This window comes from Pseudorasbora parva, chromosome 11 (genome assembly GCF_024679245.1).
Source record: "Pseudorasbora parva isolate DD20220531a chromosome 11, ASM2467924v1, whole genome shotgun sequence".
Classification (NCBI taxonomy): Eukaryota; Metazoa; Chordata; class Actinopteri; order Cypriniformes; family Gobionidae; genus Pseudorasbora; species Pseudorasbora parva.
The window spans coordinates 41,733,846-41,749,885 of NC_090182.1; the positions used below are offsets into that span (position 1 = coordinate 41,733,846).

Here is a 16,040-nt window from a genome sequence, read left to right on the forward strand (position 1 = left end):
CTTTACCTAGGATTGTCAGAAGGGGAGAAATCAGAACAAAATCGCCTTGTATATCTTGTAGTCTGTACTCAACATAACGAAAGAGAGAGATAGCAGACAAAATACAAAAGAAGAAAAGGCCAGGGGAGTATAACTTTAAAAATTGATTTTAAAAAGATCTGGGAACTCACCATTGACAGGGCTCAATCCGAGGGGCGGGATAAACGGTTGTCTTTCAAACTCCCTCTGCAGACGATTGGATAGCGCTACACCAACCAGAGCAACGTGAAGCGGAGCTAGTTGATAGATTAAAAGTGCCCTAAAATGAGTTGAAACAATATTTTAAATTGTTCCCTGATATCTACATATAGGGTATATGACTTATTTAAGGGTTAAAAGTGTCCAGATAAGGGATTACAGGTCCATTTACAACCCCAGAAATTGTCCCTAGAATGAAATGATCTGTTTTTGCCTTATTTGGAAGGGTCATGAATATTAATGTAGAGTTTGGCTCTGATTGGCTGTTTCACTGCCCGGCTCCTTTCAGTGACAGAAACACATCTACCGTATACTGTCAATCATGGAGAGATTATGCATCCAACCTTATGTTTGAATATAATATTATTATAATATTGGCTTAATTATAATTTTATCTGAAAAAAGGGATTGACATATATATCTACGGTTGTATTTTGTAGATTTGTATGACAACACTGGCAGGAAATAATATTAACTTTGACATTTGTCATACTGATGTATGCTACTTCCCATCCCATATTATCGTTAATGTGTCTCACTAAAAAACTTTCAGTTTAATCAGAAATTGTTTAGACAGACAGTCAATAATTGGATAAAATCACTACTTACTGCTCGCGGGATATGGTTTGAATTGCCGCTTCTCCAGTATCAGACGCTGAGACAGAAAAACTGTCCGTGGTGAAATGGGCCGGGCAAACAAACTGCTTTTGATAAAACTGTTGTGTTATCCGGTTATAGATAAACATGCCTGTTGCAAGTTTTGTTCTGTGGGAAGGCTATGAAAAGTCCTCACATCCCCTGCACAGCCTGGAACAAAACATTTATTGTCGAGACGCCGCTTCATAAAATTATTGTAGAACCACTGTAGTGAGATGGGTTTTGTAACAACGTCTTTAGTGCCTTATGGTTATTGTGAGAGGAAATGGAGGCCTTTCTGGGCCATCGTATTTCAACAAAAATATCTTAATTTGTGTTCCGAAGATGAAGGGAGGTCAACACCGCTTCTAATCGAATTTCTCCCATGGATATACTTTGCTTTCAGTATTCATTTTCACGAGCATCAAACGAGATCCCTAAAAATGACAGTGAGTGAATGACTCCAAACCGACAATAAGCTTTAAATCAGTTAATATGTCATTAGTGCTGCGGAACGGGCAAAATATTAAAATATAAGTAGAAACTATATAAGGAAAACTCTCCAATATCTTAATGAACAGACAACCGCTCCAAACATCTGTTTGTTTATTCGGAAGCTGCTTTGATGAACCTCAACTATAATTGAGAAGTTGAGTTGCCAGATTTAATTGTTCACATTGCCATTATTACCAGACATTGGCATGATGTGTGTTCCATTTTCTACAGACAAAACATCACTTTTAAAATAAAGAATAAAAGGAAAAAAATAGGTTGCATTATATAAGTATATAATACTTTTTATGTTTTTTTTTTTTGTTTTTTTTTTTTACATTTAGGCATTTATCAATTAATTTTATCCAAAGGGAACTGCATTGCATCAGTTCATGCATTCATTCCCTGGGAAAGAGCTATGCTCTTCTGTGCATACAGAAATGCCTGTATGCCTGTATTTTATATGATTTCTGTGCTGTGAATGTATTTGAAATTCTCTTTTTGTCTGATTTTCAAGGCCTTCAGGATTTATATTTAGGTGCAACACTTTTCATATATGAGTTGGGTCAAATAATGGGCAGAATTCCAGTTTAGCTCTTGGGATTTTAATTGCTTTAGTGACGCAGTGATTGAGGCTTGAGCTTTTCTTTATTGTAGCAGATTTCCTCCCCCTTCCATTTCCCCCGTTTTCCCCCAGTGAAAGGAAAACGTCTTATAATGTAAAATTCGACCAATAAGACTAGTATTTTTCAGAATACTGGATCTTAATAAAAAAATATGGCATTCTTGACTAGAACCTATTTGCTCTCAGCTAATGCAATATTAAACTGTTTTGTTTGCCAGTGCTCATAAAATAAGCAACTGACTGAAAGCACATGGCTGTTGTTTGAAATCAGGACAAAAGGAGTAGAGTCAGTGCCTCAACGTGGCATGAATTAAATAAGACCACAGACCTGCTTTTAATCATTCTCTGTGAGGTGAGAGAATTCATTAGATGCTGCCTTGAGAAACTTTGGCCTGTTTTTATTGTGTTCAGGTTATTAAAACATGAACAGCGTAATGAACGGCACACACTTCCAAAGACCAAAGAAAAACACCTGTCTCCTCGCACAAGGAGAATCAGGACGTAAACGCATGTTACTGTATTTGCTGTTTTTCAGCCAAAGGCAAAGCGCCCCGGCCAGAGGCATCGCTGGTGTCCGTGAGATGAGGGAACTAGCTCACCTTTGTAAAGGTGAATCATCTGTCAAACACCTACAGCTCCATTACCACCAAATAAATGATAGCTGCAGATAGGAATGAGGCAACATGGTTAGATCTCCAGTTCTGTCCTTTTCCCAAAGTCTGAATTTAAGCACAAAAGCCAGATTCTATCAAATTATTAGTGATTATTGTACATGTTTGCAGTGGTTTAATATATGACGTGGTACCCTGCAATTTGAGGGAAAGCGCATGTCCGATTAGAGTAAATGAAAGGAAAGTGCACTGCTCAGGCAGACTTTGATTGCTCTTATTGGGCTAATCTACAGGTAAGAGAGTCATGAGATGCAAGGAAGATCTTATGCGAAACCCGCTCTATTGTTTTTCACTTAGGCTTAATAACATATTATAGTAACATAACAAAGCCCATGTTTCCAGTGCTTTTAATGTGTCATTTCGATGCTGTGATATGTAATTGCCTCGCAGCACAAATGACTCAGGCGCAGCACTGGAATATTTTTACGCGACTAAAACAGCGCCATGCCACATTTATTCCTCTAATTGCATGAAAACTGTTTCAAATGAGTGCCGAAAACATAGACATGCTCATTTTGCCTCTGAAAAATCGTCTTGACAGCTGTTTGTATCCCCTTTGGCTTTTGAATAGTCAGAGCTAATTGTTAAGAATGGCAAAATAAACAGTTCATAATGAATATGCCAATGTTTGCATCCATGCACATCAAAAAAAAAAATTCAGAAGGAAAGCGGCTGCCAGATACGATGGCCAATGTTGACATCTGTGAAACCGAAGGAATAAGGCAACTTTGTGTATGGAGACAGCTGGTGGTGTGCCAAAACAAGCTAATTATTATATTTACATCCAACGTCAAAGTATATAAATAAGCTCCTAAGCAGTACATTTGATCTGCTGTAGATATTGAACCATCTACATTCTTGACTTTGTTTCAATATATGCTAATGCGCCTGAATTTATATATATATATATATATATATATATATATATATATATATATATATATATATATATATATATATATATATATATATATATATATATATATAAGTTTTGATTCAGTATGCTAATGCACCCGAATTATATCTAAAGTTTTGATTCTTTTCCCCTGAGGTTGTTGGTCTGCAGTATTCATCAGGTTTAGCAGCTGTAGCAGGCCACGGTTTCCACCCACACTCTTATCATGCTTTTATGAGACTGTTGTAATATCAAATGCTGTGCTCACAACACCGGTCTCCACTGCTCCCTAACCACAACGCACAGTAGAACAGTAAATTCCTGTTGAATGTGTTAAGACATCTGTTAAATGTGTAATCTGTTCTTAGCTCTGAAAGTAACCCTGGCTATGCCGTACAGCTCAGGCCTGAGATTCGGAGCTGTAAACATAGAGGTGTTAAAGTTCTTCTGGGATTCCAGCAAGCCACAGGATAATTTAACCTCTCCTAGACCCCCAGCATGCTGCCAGTCATATGTTCTGTTCATAACGCCTTGTTGCACTTAGATTGTTCTAAGGAAAATGGAAATTGCGTAGAAAAACAGGCCAGGTGTTATTCGGTTATGTTCTGGTAGACAACATTGCTTTATTGGTTGGATGTCTTTTTTATGCATTTCATTTATGAAAAAAAAATGGGTGAACGTGAAGGCATAGTTCCAGGGGCATCGCTTAGCCCATTTTACAAGGGCTTTAGCTCCCCCTGAAAATGTGCAAATAACTCCGTATATGTATGCATAATTTGTGTTCATTCGTAGCAGCGCAGTGCCAGAGTCAAAAGCAGGCGACGACGTGCATTTATTGTTATGATATCTGCATCTGTGTAGTTCTTTCTCAGAAATGCTTCGTATAATATTATGCATCCACTGTCAAATCTGTGCTTATTTATTTAGTGTTGTATTTATTTATTAAATCCTTTTAATCTGAATGGCATGTGACTTTTGCTGCTTTTGCTATATTTCATACTTTAGTGCAATAAAATTGCCCAAATTTGTTATAATATTCATTTTATAATAAATCCAAAAGCAACACATTATGAAAAAAAAGAGTGCTATAAAAATGGCAAATTATCTAATGAGTGGTCCTCTGCAATCTCCTGGTTATAGTGTCATTTTCATGTTAAAAGTGTGTTTGTTTTCCACCAGGTGACGGGAGTCCTTCACTAAAGCATGACACATCTTCTGTTATCTCCATGGATGAAAACGATAAATGTAGATATTCGTAATTTTCCTGCACAAAATAATAGTGTTTAAAACATTTTGTGTTGAAAAATAAAATAAAAATACAACAAAATAATTATTCATATTGCCAATCTAGACAGTTACAATAATACAAAGTTTGTATATATACTTAATGAATATTAATGAACAATAGGTGGTTATTTAAAATTATTAGAGATTAATTTAATATTCAGGGATTTACTTGATATAACACATGCCTATCCTTTACAAACGATAAATTAAATTAAATTATTATTATTATTATTATTATTATTATTATTATTATTATTATTATTATTATTATTATTATTAAATCATACCTTCATTGTAGGCTGAGCAATATTGAAATCCTACATTCCCCTGCATACTTCACCCAAAATGTCACAATTCATCAAAATTGTGGAAAATTACATAAAATGTGCTTCTGTTGATGCTTGAATAATATTTATTTATTTATTTTGGATAAGTTTTGCAATTTCCTTGTCCACTGCAATGAATGGCCCATATATGTGTGTATTATTAAAGAGGTTTTAGTTTAGGATTATATATCCTGTTATAGTTTATATAGCAATTATCCCTTGAGTTTAACTGTTGCTCTGCTCCCTCTACTGGTACATATCATCACTCTAACAACAAAAGTGACAAAGAAACCCATACAGGTATATTTTATTACATACCTACATATAGGCCTAGGCCTATTGTTTTGCTAACGACTACAACGAGTTTCCCACAAAAATAATATATTCTACTTTTAAACGTATTTATGTAGGCTAATACCAAGTTGTTGCTTGTGTTTTTCAAAAAATAAAACCAAGTTGTCAAATCTTATTGTTGTAATAAAAACTAAGCTAAATATTTTGGCAGAAAATAGATGAATTCGTTATGTTACATTTGGACAATTAGAAAATAATAGACACATTTCACAGATTCTGACAGCCCATGTGAAAAAATAGGCTATATTATAGCTTTAACATGGTAAAATTACTCTAGCTGTGTTTTTGAACCATGGGCTACTATCTAGTAAATATATCATACTACAGTAGGCTATAGTTGCTACCTTGGCATTTACTAACAGTAGGCTACATGCTATTTAGCATGTTATATTTGTAAAAAAAACAAAGAAAAAAAAAGAAGAAAAAAACAACAACAACAACAAGAAAAAACAAAAACAAACCAACACTATATTTACTACCAGAGTAATTTTACTAATATACGATATAGGTTAGACGATAAAACTGCGTGTTTTGTGAATGGATTTCTCGCGCACAGTAATCAATATGATTACGAATGGCTTTCATATCAAACCAGTCAGCCGAGCGAGCACGTGAGACACGTCGTTCGCCTTCACGGTTAAATTGAATTACAAAGACAGCGTACTAGATTTGTCGTGTCGCGGACTCACTCGTGGTCAGTGTAGTCGTTGTGCGTGACGGTGGATTCTCTCTCTCTCTCTCTCTCTCTCTCTCTCTCTCTCTCTCTCTCTCTCTCTCTCTCTCTCTCTCTCTCTCTCTCTCTCTCTCTCTCTCTCTCGCTGTGGTCTGCTCTATCTTTAAAGCAGTTATAAGCGCAGCAGACCCACAGACACCAGCAGCAAAGCTCCAAGCGCGGAATAACGTCCACTACCAGAGCCCAACGGGACTTTATCCGGCGTCTTTTTGAACCAAATCCCCAGGACGATGTTTCTTGTGCAGTATACAGGTACGCTGTCTTGAGTTTAACTTTATTGTATAGATTAGAGACATTAAATGTGGTCAGTCTCGCTTATGTGGGTCTATAGCTAGTATAGGGAGCCGCCCGCTAAGAACGGACGTTACGGACATAAATATGAATGAAAACTCCGCCAAGAAAAAAAGGCTTTCCACATGAATGACTTTAAAGACTGAAATGACATCGCGCTCCACTTTAAACGTGCGTCTTAGCGATGTTTCGGCGTTATATCGCCTGTATATTATTACATGAGGAGCTGTCTACAAAGACAACACAGTCGCGTGCAACATTTTTGAGAACCATAGACGCGAGTTCACTCGGAATACCCTAAGTGCTGTTTACTTAGGCAGCTCACAGGTTTTGTGATTGAGACACAGCCACTGTCGTCCAGACATCAGAGCACAGTCGCTGACAGCTCCGGTGATTAAAACAACGGCTGTGCACTCGTTATAATGACATTATATTTGGGTCTCCTGTGTTCCTGTGTGTGGTTTCTGTTCCTGCAACATTTTGCTATGTAGCCTAATGCATCCAGACATTACAGTGGGAACTGGAAACCCAATCCACATGTTCACCATTGAATTGCAGTACCCTATATATTTTGGTATTAAGCATGCTGACTAGTTTGATGTATTGCCTGACGTTAGAATACTGACTGTAAGGCATGTTGTCAGTTTCAGCAGTACAAAACATGTCGCTGTAAAGGTGCTAGCAAGATCAATAATAGTTCAAGTGATCAAAACAAGTTGATATGTATGGTGACAAAATAAGAAAACAGACGAAAAAAAAGCTTTGTTTAGTTCTAGCCTGGGTGATGCTTCAATAAGGTTAATATTTTATGCAATAGGCATCATGAACTTTTAGCAAAGTACGTTTAAAGCATTCAGCAATCTTGATTAGCCTATTAATATTGTTAGTTCATGTTGCAACATTTTACAATAAGGTTTCATTAGTTAACTAGTCAACATGAATTCTACAGCATTTATTAATCTAAATTGATGTTAATGCCAACATTTACTAATGCATAATTCAAATCAAAAGTTGTATATTACATTAACAAAGATGAATAACTACTGTAACAAATGTTTTGTTCATTGTTAGTTCACATTAGTTAACTGTTACCGTTCGTGCTTGCACTATTTTTAAAATCTATTAAGATTAATGTGTTGTTGCTCGTTGTTAGTTCATGTTAACAATTGTGATTTTTCTAGTATAATTATCACTCAGATGTGCTTTATTATGACGCTTGTGTACTTGATTGGCGTTTTTTTTATGCATGCTGAATACGCTGAGTAAGAGATGAATGAACTATTGTTATCTGATATTCTAAATAACAAAGTGGAGCCTTACTATCATTAAAAAAAAAAAAAAACTGCATGCATCAATCAAGGGTGCATGGGATTATTTTGTGTATTTGTGTGTTGATAAGATTCAGTGATTTGCTATTTTCCTCACCTCTGCTTACTTTGACATGTGTCCGGCATTTGTCTGAGTAAACCCACTCACCTTAACCTCAAGTGTGTAGGAAAAAGCCTCTTATTGCTCCGTGACAGCCATGAACTTTCTCGCACATAGCTCTTTTGGTGGGTAGGGAGTGGCCATTTAAATTGCACATAATGGATAGTCTCTGGGCTTTCATGAAAGCAGAAGAACTGAAATGAAAAAAGAGGAGGGCGGCACTGAAGAAGTGTAAAATGCATTTGTGACAGAGGTTACTTACGTAAAATGAAGCAAAATGGCATATTTTTTAAGACTTGAGTAAGAGAAATAGTCTGTGAGCAGATGTCTGTGGTTTGGTGATTCAGTGGCTGTTGCTTATAAGAATGCCAAGAGGATTTAATGCACAGGAAAAATAATATTTAATCCAAACATATTTGCTTCTACAAAAGAGATAAATAAGTAAAACACAATCAGTGCTGCTAAATCTGATAAACTCTGAAGTACTACAGTAGTTGTGATTGTTCGGTTTCAGAATGAGTTCAGCATCTGTGATCAAAAAGACACAAGTCCTTGTCCAGTAGATTGAGTAGATTAAAAACTCTTTATGTACTAGCCTCTGAGTAGTTTCAAATAGATGTATGTAAGTATAATGCTTTCTGAGATGGTATTGTACAGCACACCTATTTATAGATTAAAAACAGGGTTAAGCAGACCACAAAAAAAGTCTTCTTGAAAAAGTACTGCTCTGTAAATGTGACCATGGATACATAAATGATATAGTGGCCTGGCAAGCCAGTTGCTTTTTTTATATGCATGAAACTTATGCCATTTCATTCTAATTGAAGGTTACTATATCTATGAATGTGCTCCATAGTGAAGTTTTTGCTATAATAATTTGTTCAAACAAAATGAGATACAATGAAAAAATTAGATATTGATGATTATTTTCACATTCTCTGTTAAAGGTGTTATGAACTGGCTTTTTAATTTTTAAATAACTTTTAAATACTGTTTTCTGAGGTCAACTAATGACGTTCATGTGGTTTTACCATTCAAAAACATCACAATGAATGAGTAATAGGCTATTTTCTATCCTGATTTTGAGCGTCTCTCCTGAACGCTGGGTTTTGATGGGTGTGTAGTAACCCAAGTAAACATCCACGGCTAGGATTGTATACGAGTTTCTTTAATGCGCTTCAGCTCCCAAACAGACACAATGATTTATCTCTCATTCATCTGTGATTTATTAGAATGTTATTTTTTTAATACTTTATTACCCGATCGGTGGATATAACTGCAAACCGTACACACACACACACACACACACACACACACACACACACACACACACACACACACACACACACACGCTCGTGCACTTCATTGCATCACAATGAACCCACAATAACACAAATAAAGGATTATTTAGCCTTTGACAGCGTGCTAAGGTATGTTCTATTAATAATAATAATAATAATAGATTTTATTTATAATGCACTTTTCATTCCGAAGAATCTCAAAGTGCAACAAAGGGGGGGGGGGGGGGAAATAACAACAAAAAATGAATAACAAGTAAAAATATAAAATACTACAAACAATCAACCAACACAGAAAACAGAGCTAATGGTGAACAGAAAACAGCTGATGGTGGAAGTCTCTGTTAGCTCCGCAGCACACTGTGGGCCACTCCATGTTTCAGATTTCTCCCAGCGGCAGTGTCCTGATGACATCGCCGAGGCAGGACAGCTGAAGACCAGATGATGGGTCTTCATGACGATTCAAACGATGGGGATCGCCGCAGCACCATGCAGGAGGCAGAACATTTTTTCGGGCACTTCTGTGGACACACCGGGGTCGGCGCAGAAGTCCAAGCCGCTCCACGGCCGCAATGCAGGACGGAACAGCGGCGCAGCCGAGAAGCGGAACATCCCAACATCATGCCGGACGCCGATTACGATGGCCCAGATGACGCTAGCCCGGTGCAAACTTCAGCCACCATGCAGCTTAAGCCCAAGGGAGACCACCAGTGAGCAGTCGCGGCGAGAAAGTGAATCATCAAATGTCCTCCAAACCAGAACCAACCAACCGCAGCAATTCAAACGTACACATTAGAAGCGGTGGAAAACGGCGAAACGAGGAACAACGTCCTCTCAGTGGCTGCCAGCAATCAGCAACAGCCCCAATTGTAGCTCTGACTGTTAGACTAGTCACAAACATAAGGAAATAAAATAAAATCTAAATCTAATAGTACATTAACATGATCATTTGTGGGTGGAGAAGCGGCGAACAGACGACGCCAGCGTCCTCTCCCCCACGTTACACTATTAGACACGTACACACAATTAATCCTTATTAAACTAACAAAGGCTATTAAATAAAGAGCAGTGAATGATGTCCTTATCTTTTTTTTCAATTAAACCCTTTAAGACCTAATGCAGGGATATGCTCGTCTTTCTCGACTGTATAAAGTTCATTTAAGCCATATACAGACTATGTCTTCTATAATACTCATCAAGATGGACATGTTGACATACTTCTTGTGTGAGTTTGTCCGTTCAAGCACAAGATTTGAAAGAGAACTCAATATTTGCGCGCTGTGAGACGTGTGCTCGCTTTGAGACGAATGCAGAGACAAATCCTCTCACAGCGCGCACGCGAGTTCTCATTCGCGTTTTCTGGCTCTACACGCGGGTGATGACGGCGAAATAACTGAACTTACGGCAGCACTCGCATGCATTGAACAAAGTTTACAAAGAGAGACTATTTTGTCCATGTTTTTCTTTTATTATTGCTGTTTTTTTAGTGTAAGTGAGGAGCCAGCATGTGTATTCATCGACAGAAACATACATAAAGCATTATTTTCAAGTTTCAACCCATATTAAAGATGCGTCGTCATCAGATGTGAGATGTGTTACGATTTAACGCGTGTTTCTTGGCTATATATATATATATATATATATATATATATACATGTAGATATATAGATATAGATATATATAGATATATATGATGTCTATTCAAAATTTGATGTTGTCGGTCCCGTGTCTTTAATTGTTTTCCACAGATTCTTCTTTGCATCTAGCCGATCTGACATGGTAATAAATCCAAATGTGAGACCATATGGCATGATGGATCCTGTAATGTTTCATTGGACTTATTGAAATTTCTGAGTTTACATGCAATACATGGACATACTTAATAAAATTCTATAACAAGGGTCCGATTAACCACGTCTCGTATGTGAAGCAGATAGAAAATTCAAATAAAGCAAAAAATCTTTATTTACTATATCAGTAGTTAAGGGTTAAAGAGTTGTTTCTAAAAGCCTGAAGTCATTTCAGGTCGAGTCCAAGTCTAGAGTCTAAGTCTAAAACTTGGACTCGGTGAGTCTCGGTGAGTCTCTCACGCTGAACACAACGACTACACTGACCATGAGTGAGTCCTTATGAAATGCGACTTAAGTCCGAGTCACTAACGCGAGTGCCCATCTCTGGGTCACATATGTTTACCTTATAGACAAAACTAATTTGTTTAAAACAATTCAAAATTATACTTGGCCTGTGCAAAAGAATGAGGATAACTCTTCCCTGAAAACTTTCTCGGAAAAATATTTGATACAATCTTGCTTTTACAGATTTTATATATAAAAGACATGAATACATTGTATTTTTTGCAATGAAATGTGGCTGTACAAAACTTGGTATCATGGGAATATGCATATGGAAATGATATGCAGATGAAGATATGTATAGTAAAAGGCGTTGTAGCTCCATATATGGTTATTTTGGGGTGAAGACGAGGTAGAGATGCATTTTTTGATGTGTAGGTTTTGACTAGGCATGGTGTTATCTAAAGCCTTTGGTGCATACGCACACTTTTAAGATGAAATCTACGTCAAGTTATACATGAAGCCCCGACACTTTTATGTTCTTCAACATACTTCTCAGAAGTACATTTTGGTCTAGATGTTTTGTAATTAATAAAACTTGATTTTGCTGATTTTCAGCAATAAAGCAAGAAGCAAACGAGAGTTGGCCATTTCTGATGACATGAGCTACAGCGACAACAAAGTTGAGAAGTTAATATTATGCCAATTAGCAATGATATAATTGACAGGTTTTTGGCCCACTGAGCCTTGGCCCAAAGCTCAGACTGAGTAGTGGTTAATAACAAAAGAGTCTGGAGACGGCAGCGCAACGGGCGGATGATTTCATATACCAGTTAACATCAGCATTAAAGACTTCTAAGATCATTTTAACTAAAAACTCGCTTTCAAACAGCAGCAAGTGTTACAAATAACCGTTTGTGATCTGATGTGGATTCTGACCATCGTATAATGCAGAAATATTTATATGCCATTAAAAAGACTGTGCGCGCTAACCATTACTATGGTTAATATGACCACTTGAAGAAATCAGACAACAGGCTATCACAGTCGTGGATTTATTTTATCTGTCAGTGTATCTGTCATCTCTTTATACTGGATTTTCTGATATCCATATTTAGCTCTGCATATTATATATACAGTTTTGTCTTACCGCATGCAACGACGCCACTCCAATTGATTTATCAAAGACATCTGTTTTAGGACGAGCCCCCAATTTCTGTTACGACCTCTAGGGGTCAGCCGTAACAGAAAAAAGCTCACACCAGAGAGAATTCAAAATTATATTTTTTAATTACAAAGAAAAACAGTTTAGGTTTGGGTTCAGGGGCAGACAAGGCCAAACTAACAAACAAACTTGTTTTAGAAACTATTTACCTCCAACAAAAATAAAGAAAACAAAAATAGATTCAACTTCCCCACCTCCCTTTAACATAAACAAAGTTCAAAATAAAGTGTAAATAAATTGTCGTCAACCCCCTACATCCCTTAATTAAACAAGACAGCATTTACAACAAATACATGTTGATTGGCAAATAAATCAAAATATATTACCAGGTCAAAATCAAACAAACTATAATCAGAAAAACTAGAGAATCAAATAAAGGCTCACAAATAAACAAACTCTTAATGCAGTTTTTCACAAAAATACTATCACACTCTCTCTGATTTAAACAAAAGCAAAAAAGGCACAACAGCACACAAAATGGCATGAAGCACCGAGTGAGTGTTTGGGGCGTCCTTATATCCGGATCTGGTGCTGGACAGGACCACAGTCTTCAAGTGATTAACAAGAAACACCAATCTGCAACACACAACTTGGAGAGAGAGAGAGAGAGAGAGAGAGAGAGAGAGAGAGAGAGAGAGAGAGAGAGAGAGAGAGAGAGAGAGAGAGAGAGAGAGAGAGAGAGAGAGAGAGAGAGAGAGAGAGAGAGAGAGAGAGAGAGAGAGAGAGAGAGAGAGAGAGAGAGAGAGAGAGAGAGAGAGACAGTATCCACAAAACAGTTGATGAATAAAAGAAAATGAAGGAACTATTCAGAACCATAACAGTATGTGTCCTCTTTCTTTTGTGATATAATGGTAAATATCTCTATTTCTGTGGGACTACTGTACAGTCTTTGGTTGAAGATCAATGCATAACTTAATATTGTAAAACTGTGGTAAAACATTGATGCTTGGGTTTTAAATCTTTAAGTAAATGACAAAATTGCCAACAAACAGCAGCTTTTATCATGCTAGTATCTAGTTTTCAGTTATTTAATTCTAATGCGTTTTCTGATAAAACTTCCACTTGTCGGTGAAATGCATGGCGTTCTTCCAGAGAGGCGCCTTACGGGCAGGTTTTAGTGAAGCGCTTTGAGCTTCTGGCCTGACGGTGGAAACTCAGTGTGGTTTTGAGCTCGGTGCTACAGGACTGAAACTATAAGTACAGCCCGTCCCATTGAAAGCCCTGGCTCGCACTGGAATAGCGGCTTCTCAGTACTGATTGTGAAACCACCAAGATTTCAATTCCTGATGAAATGGGATAACCTTTCACAGGTGAAAATGTGTTAGTTTGTGTTTTTTCTATCTATTAACTCGATATTATAGGTTTTTACACTAAAGTAACTGTTTAAAGGGGTGATCAACTTTCCCTTGAGCTTTTGATGTATAAAAGGTCATGGTAATATAAGAATACCCTGTACCCTTTTAGAGCTGAAAACTTATTTGTTAGTCAAAGAAAAGCTTTAATAGACACCAGGCCCAGAAAACGATCGTGTGCTTCATCCTTACACCCTTCATCCGCGACGAACACCTCCTATACAGCACGTGTAATTCAGTAACCCTGCCCACCGACTCACGGAGGTGATTGGCTCACGCTAGCCAACAACAATAAACATGCCGAGGAAGATAGCAAGATATTGCGCTTTTCCTGTTTGTGGAAGAACACAGTCGCTGCATTGGATAGTAATATTAGAAATGTGTGATACTTTATACATTTTTAATGAAGTTCCAGCTCACGTGGGGAAGACATTCGTGTGTTTGCTTCATTTCACTGCAGAATCATTTGTAATCAAGTGACAGATGCTGGATTTGCAGACATATTGAGATTAAAACACAACGCTGTGCTTTCTATATTGGATCCAACAGGAATGGTGCAATATACTTATGTGAGTAAAACGTGTTTTTTATATTTGATAGTATTGCATTGTTATATATCATTTTTATTATGTGTACGTGTCTAACAGAACATACCTTGAGCACGCTGGACTCGTATGGGCCAGGGCTTGGAAAGCCCAACGTACCGAGGCTGTGTGTTTTCCAGATGGGCTACCAAAACGTAAGCTGTTCAGCAGGCCAATTAATCTCAAATAGTAAAATAATATTCCTTTTTTGATCTGCGCTATTCACTCTCTCTTGATGTGACATTTGAAGGGTGTGTGTGTGTGTGTGTGTGTGTGTGTGTGTGTGTGTGCGAATGTGTGTGTGCGCGCAAGTGGTTCGTGCTTATATCGATCGATCGGGCAGGCCATGTAATACAAAAATAATAGTCCATTCAATCGCGGGGGGATGAGAAATGAATCATTGTGTTTGACGTTTACGAGCCCTGTGGTCGAGAGAATCATTCCGCTTGCTGCTTTTAAAACAATCCCTCTTTCATGTGAACTGATAGAGGCATAGATATGAAAGGGGAACAGAAGCTCATTAAATATGAAAATCCAATCCTAGCCGTGGGCGTTTACTTCGAGTCTCCAGTGCGGCACGCCCATCAAAACCCAGCGTTCAGGAAAGAGCCTCAAAACCTGTGTAGAAAATAGCCTATTACTTATTAGTTATGATATTTTTGAATGTAAAAACCACACAAACGTCATCAGTTGACCTCAGACAACAGTATTAAAAAAAACAGTTCATGACACCTTTTAATGTCATCTTAGTGGAGGCCTTTGTCTTGTTGTATTGTGTTAGTTGAGCAAAATCATCTGTTGAAGTCTATTGCTGATAGATATTCATACATCTAACTGCGATTGCAGACACATAGTCAACTTGCTCTCAAATGTTCACCGACTGGTGTTTTGACCTTGCCAATATGGCGGATGGCTTACTTATAGTGGCCCATAGAAACAGCCACTGAAGAGGCATCTATGTAGCCTGACAAGCCAGACCCACATCAAGATGTTTGGTCTGGAAACTCACCATTGACAGCTCAATCCGAGGGGCGGGATAAACGGTTGTCTTTCAAACTCCCTCTGCAGGCATGCACGCGATTGGATATCGCTACAACCAACCAGAGCAACGAAGGTGAAGCAGAGCTCGTTGACAGATTAAACTCCGAACACATCTTCCCTTCTTAAGAATGACTTCAGTGCCGTTCTTTTCTCAGAGAAAAGTTTAACTCCAAGTCTTCCAGAGTCGCGGTCAAAGCTGTTTCGAAAGACCGCCGTTCGCCAGTTTCTGTGTTTACTAGAAGCATGCAAGCGCAACTCGGCCATTATTATGTTAAGCCCCGCCCACCGACTCTATACACGGTGATTGGCCCAACCAGAGTTTGCCGTTTACAGCTCAGAAGTGTATTGAGAGTTGCTAGACGACACAAGCGGCAAATTAGATTTGCTGCCGCTAAGGTGCGTCTAGATTTCTAGGCTAGCATCTATGTGGAGCTCACATGATCTGCCTCCAGTGAGATAAAGTAGCTGAGGGTAAGCAAGACTCAGAGGAAGT

The 16,040-nt window shown here is 37.8% G+C and overlaps 1 protein-coding gene across 7 annotated transcripts in view; it reads left to right on the plus strand.

Annotated features, from left to right (window-relative positions):
• enox2 (ecto-NOX disulfide-thiol exchanger 2) overlaps window positions 1-16,040 on the plus strand; it is a 360,733-nt gene that overhangs the window by 104,878 nt on the left and 239,815 nt on the right. The window contains exon 1 of one of the 7 annotated variants that reach the window (XM_067457981.1): window positions 6,246-6,508. The exons of 5 other annotated variants lie outside the window; for them this stretch is intronic. In XM_067457981.1, the coding sequence (XP_067314082.1) occupies window positions 6,487-6,508 (22 nt within the window). In that variant the 5' untranslated portion in view covers window positions 6,246-6,486. Of the gene's footprint in view, window positions 1-6,245; window positions 6,509-16,040 lie in introns of those variants that run through there. One more of the 7 variants, XM_067457983.1, reaches the window with a different exon arrangement.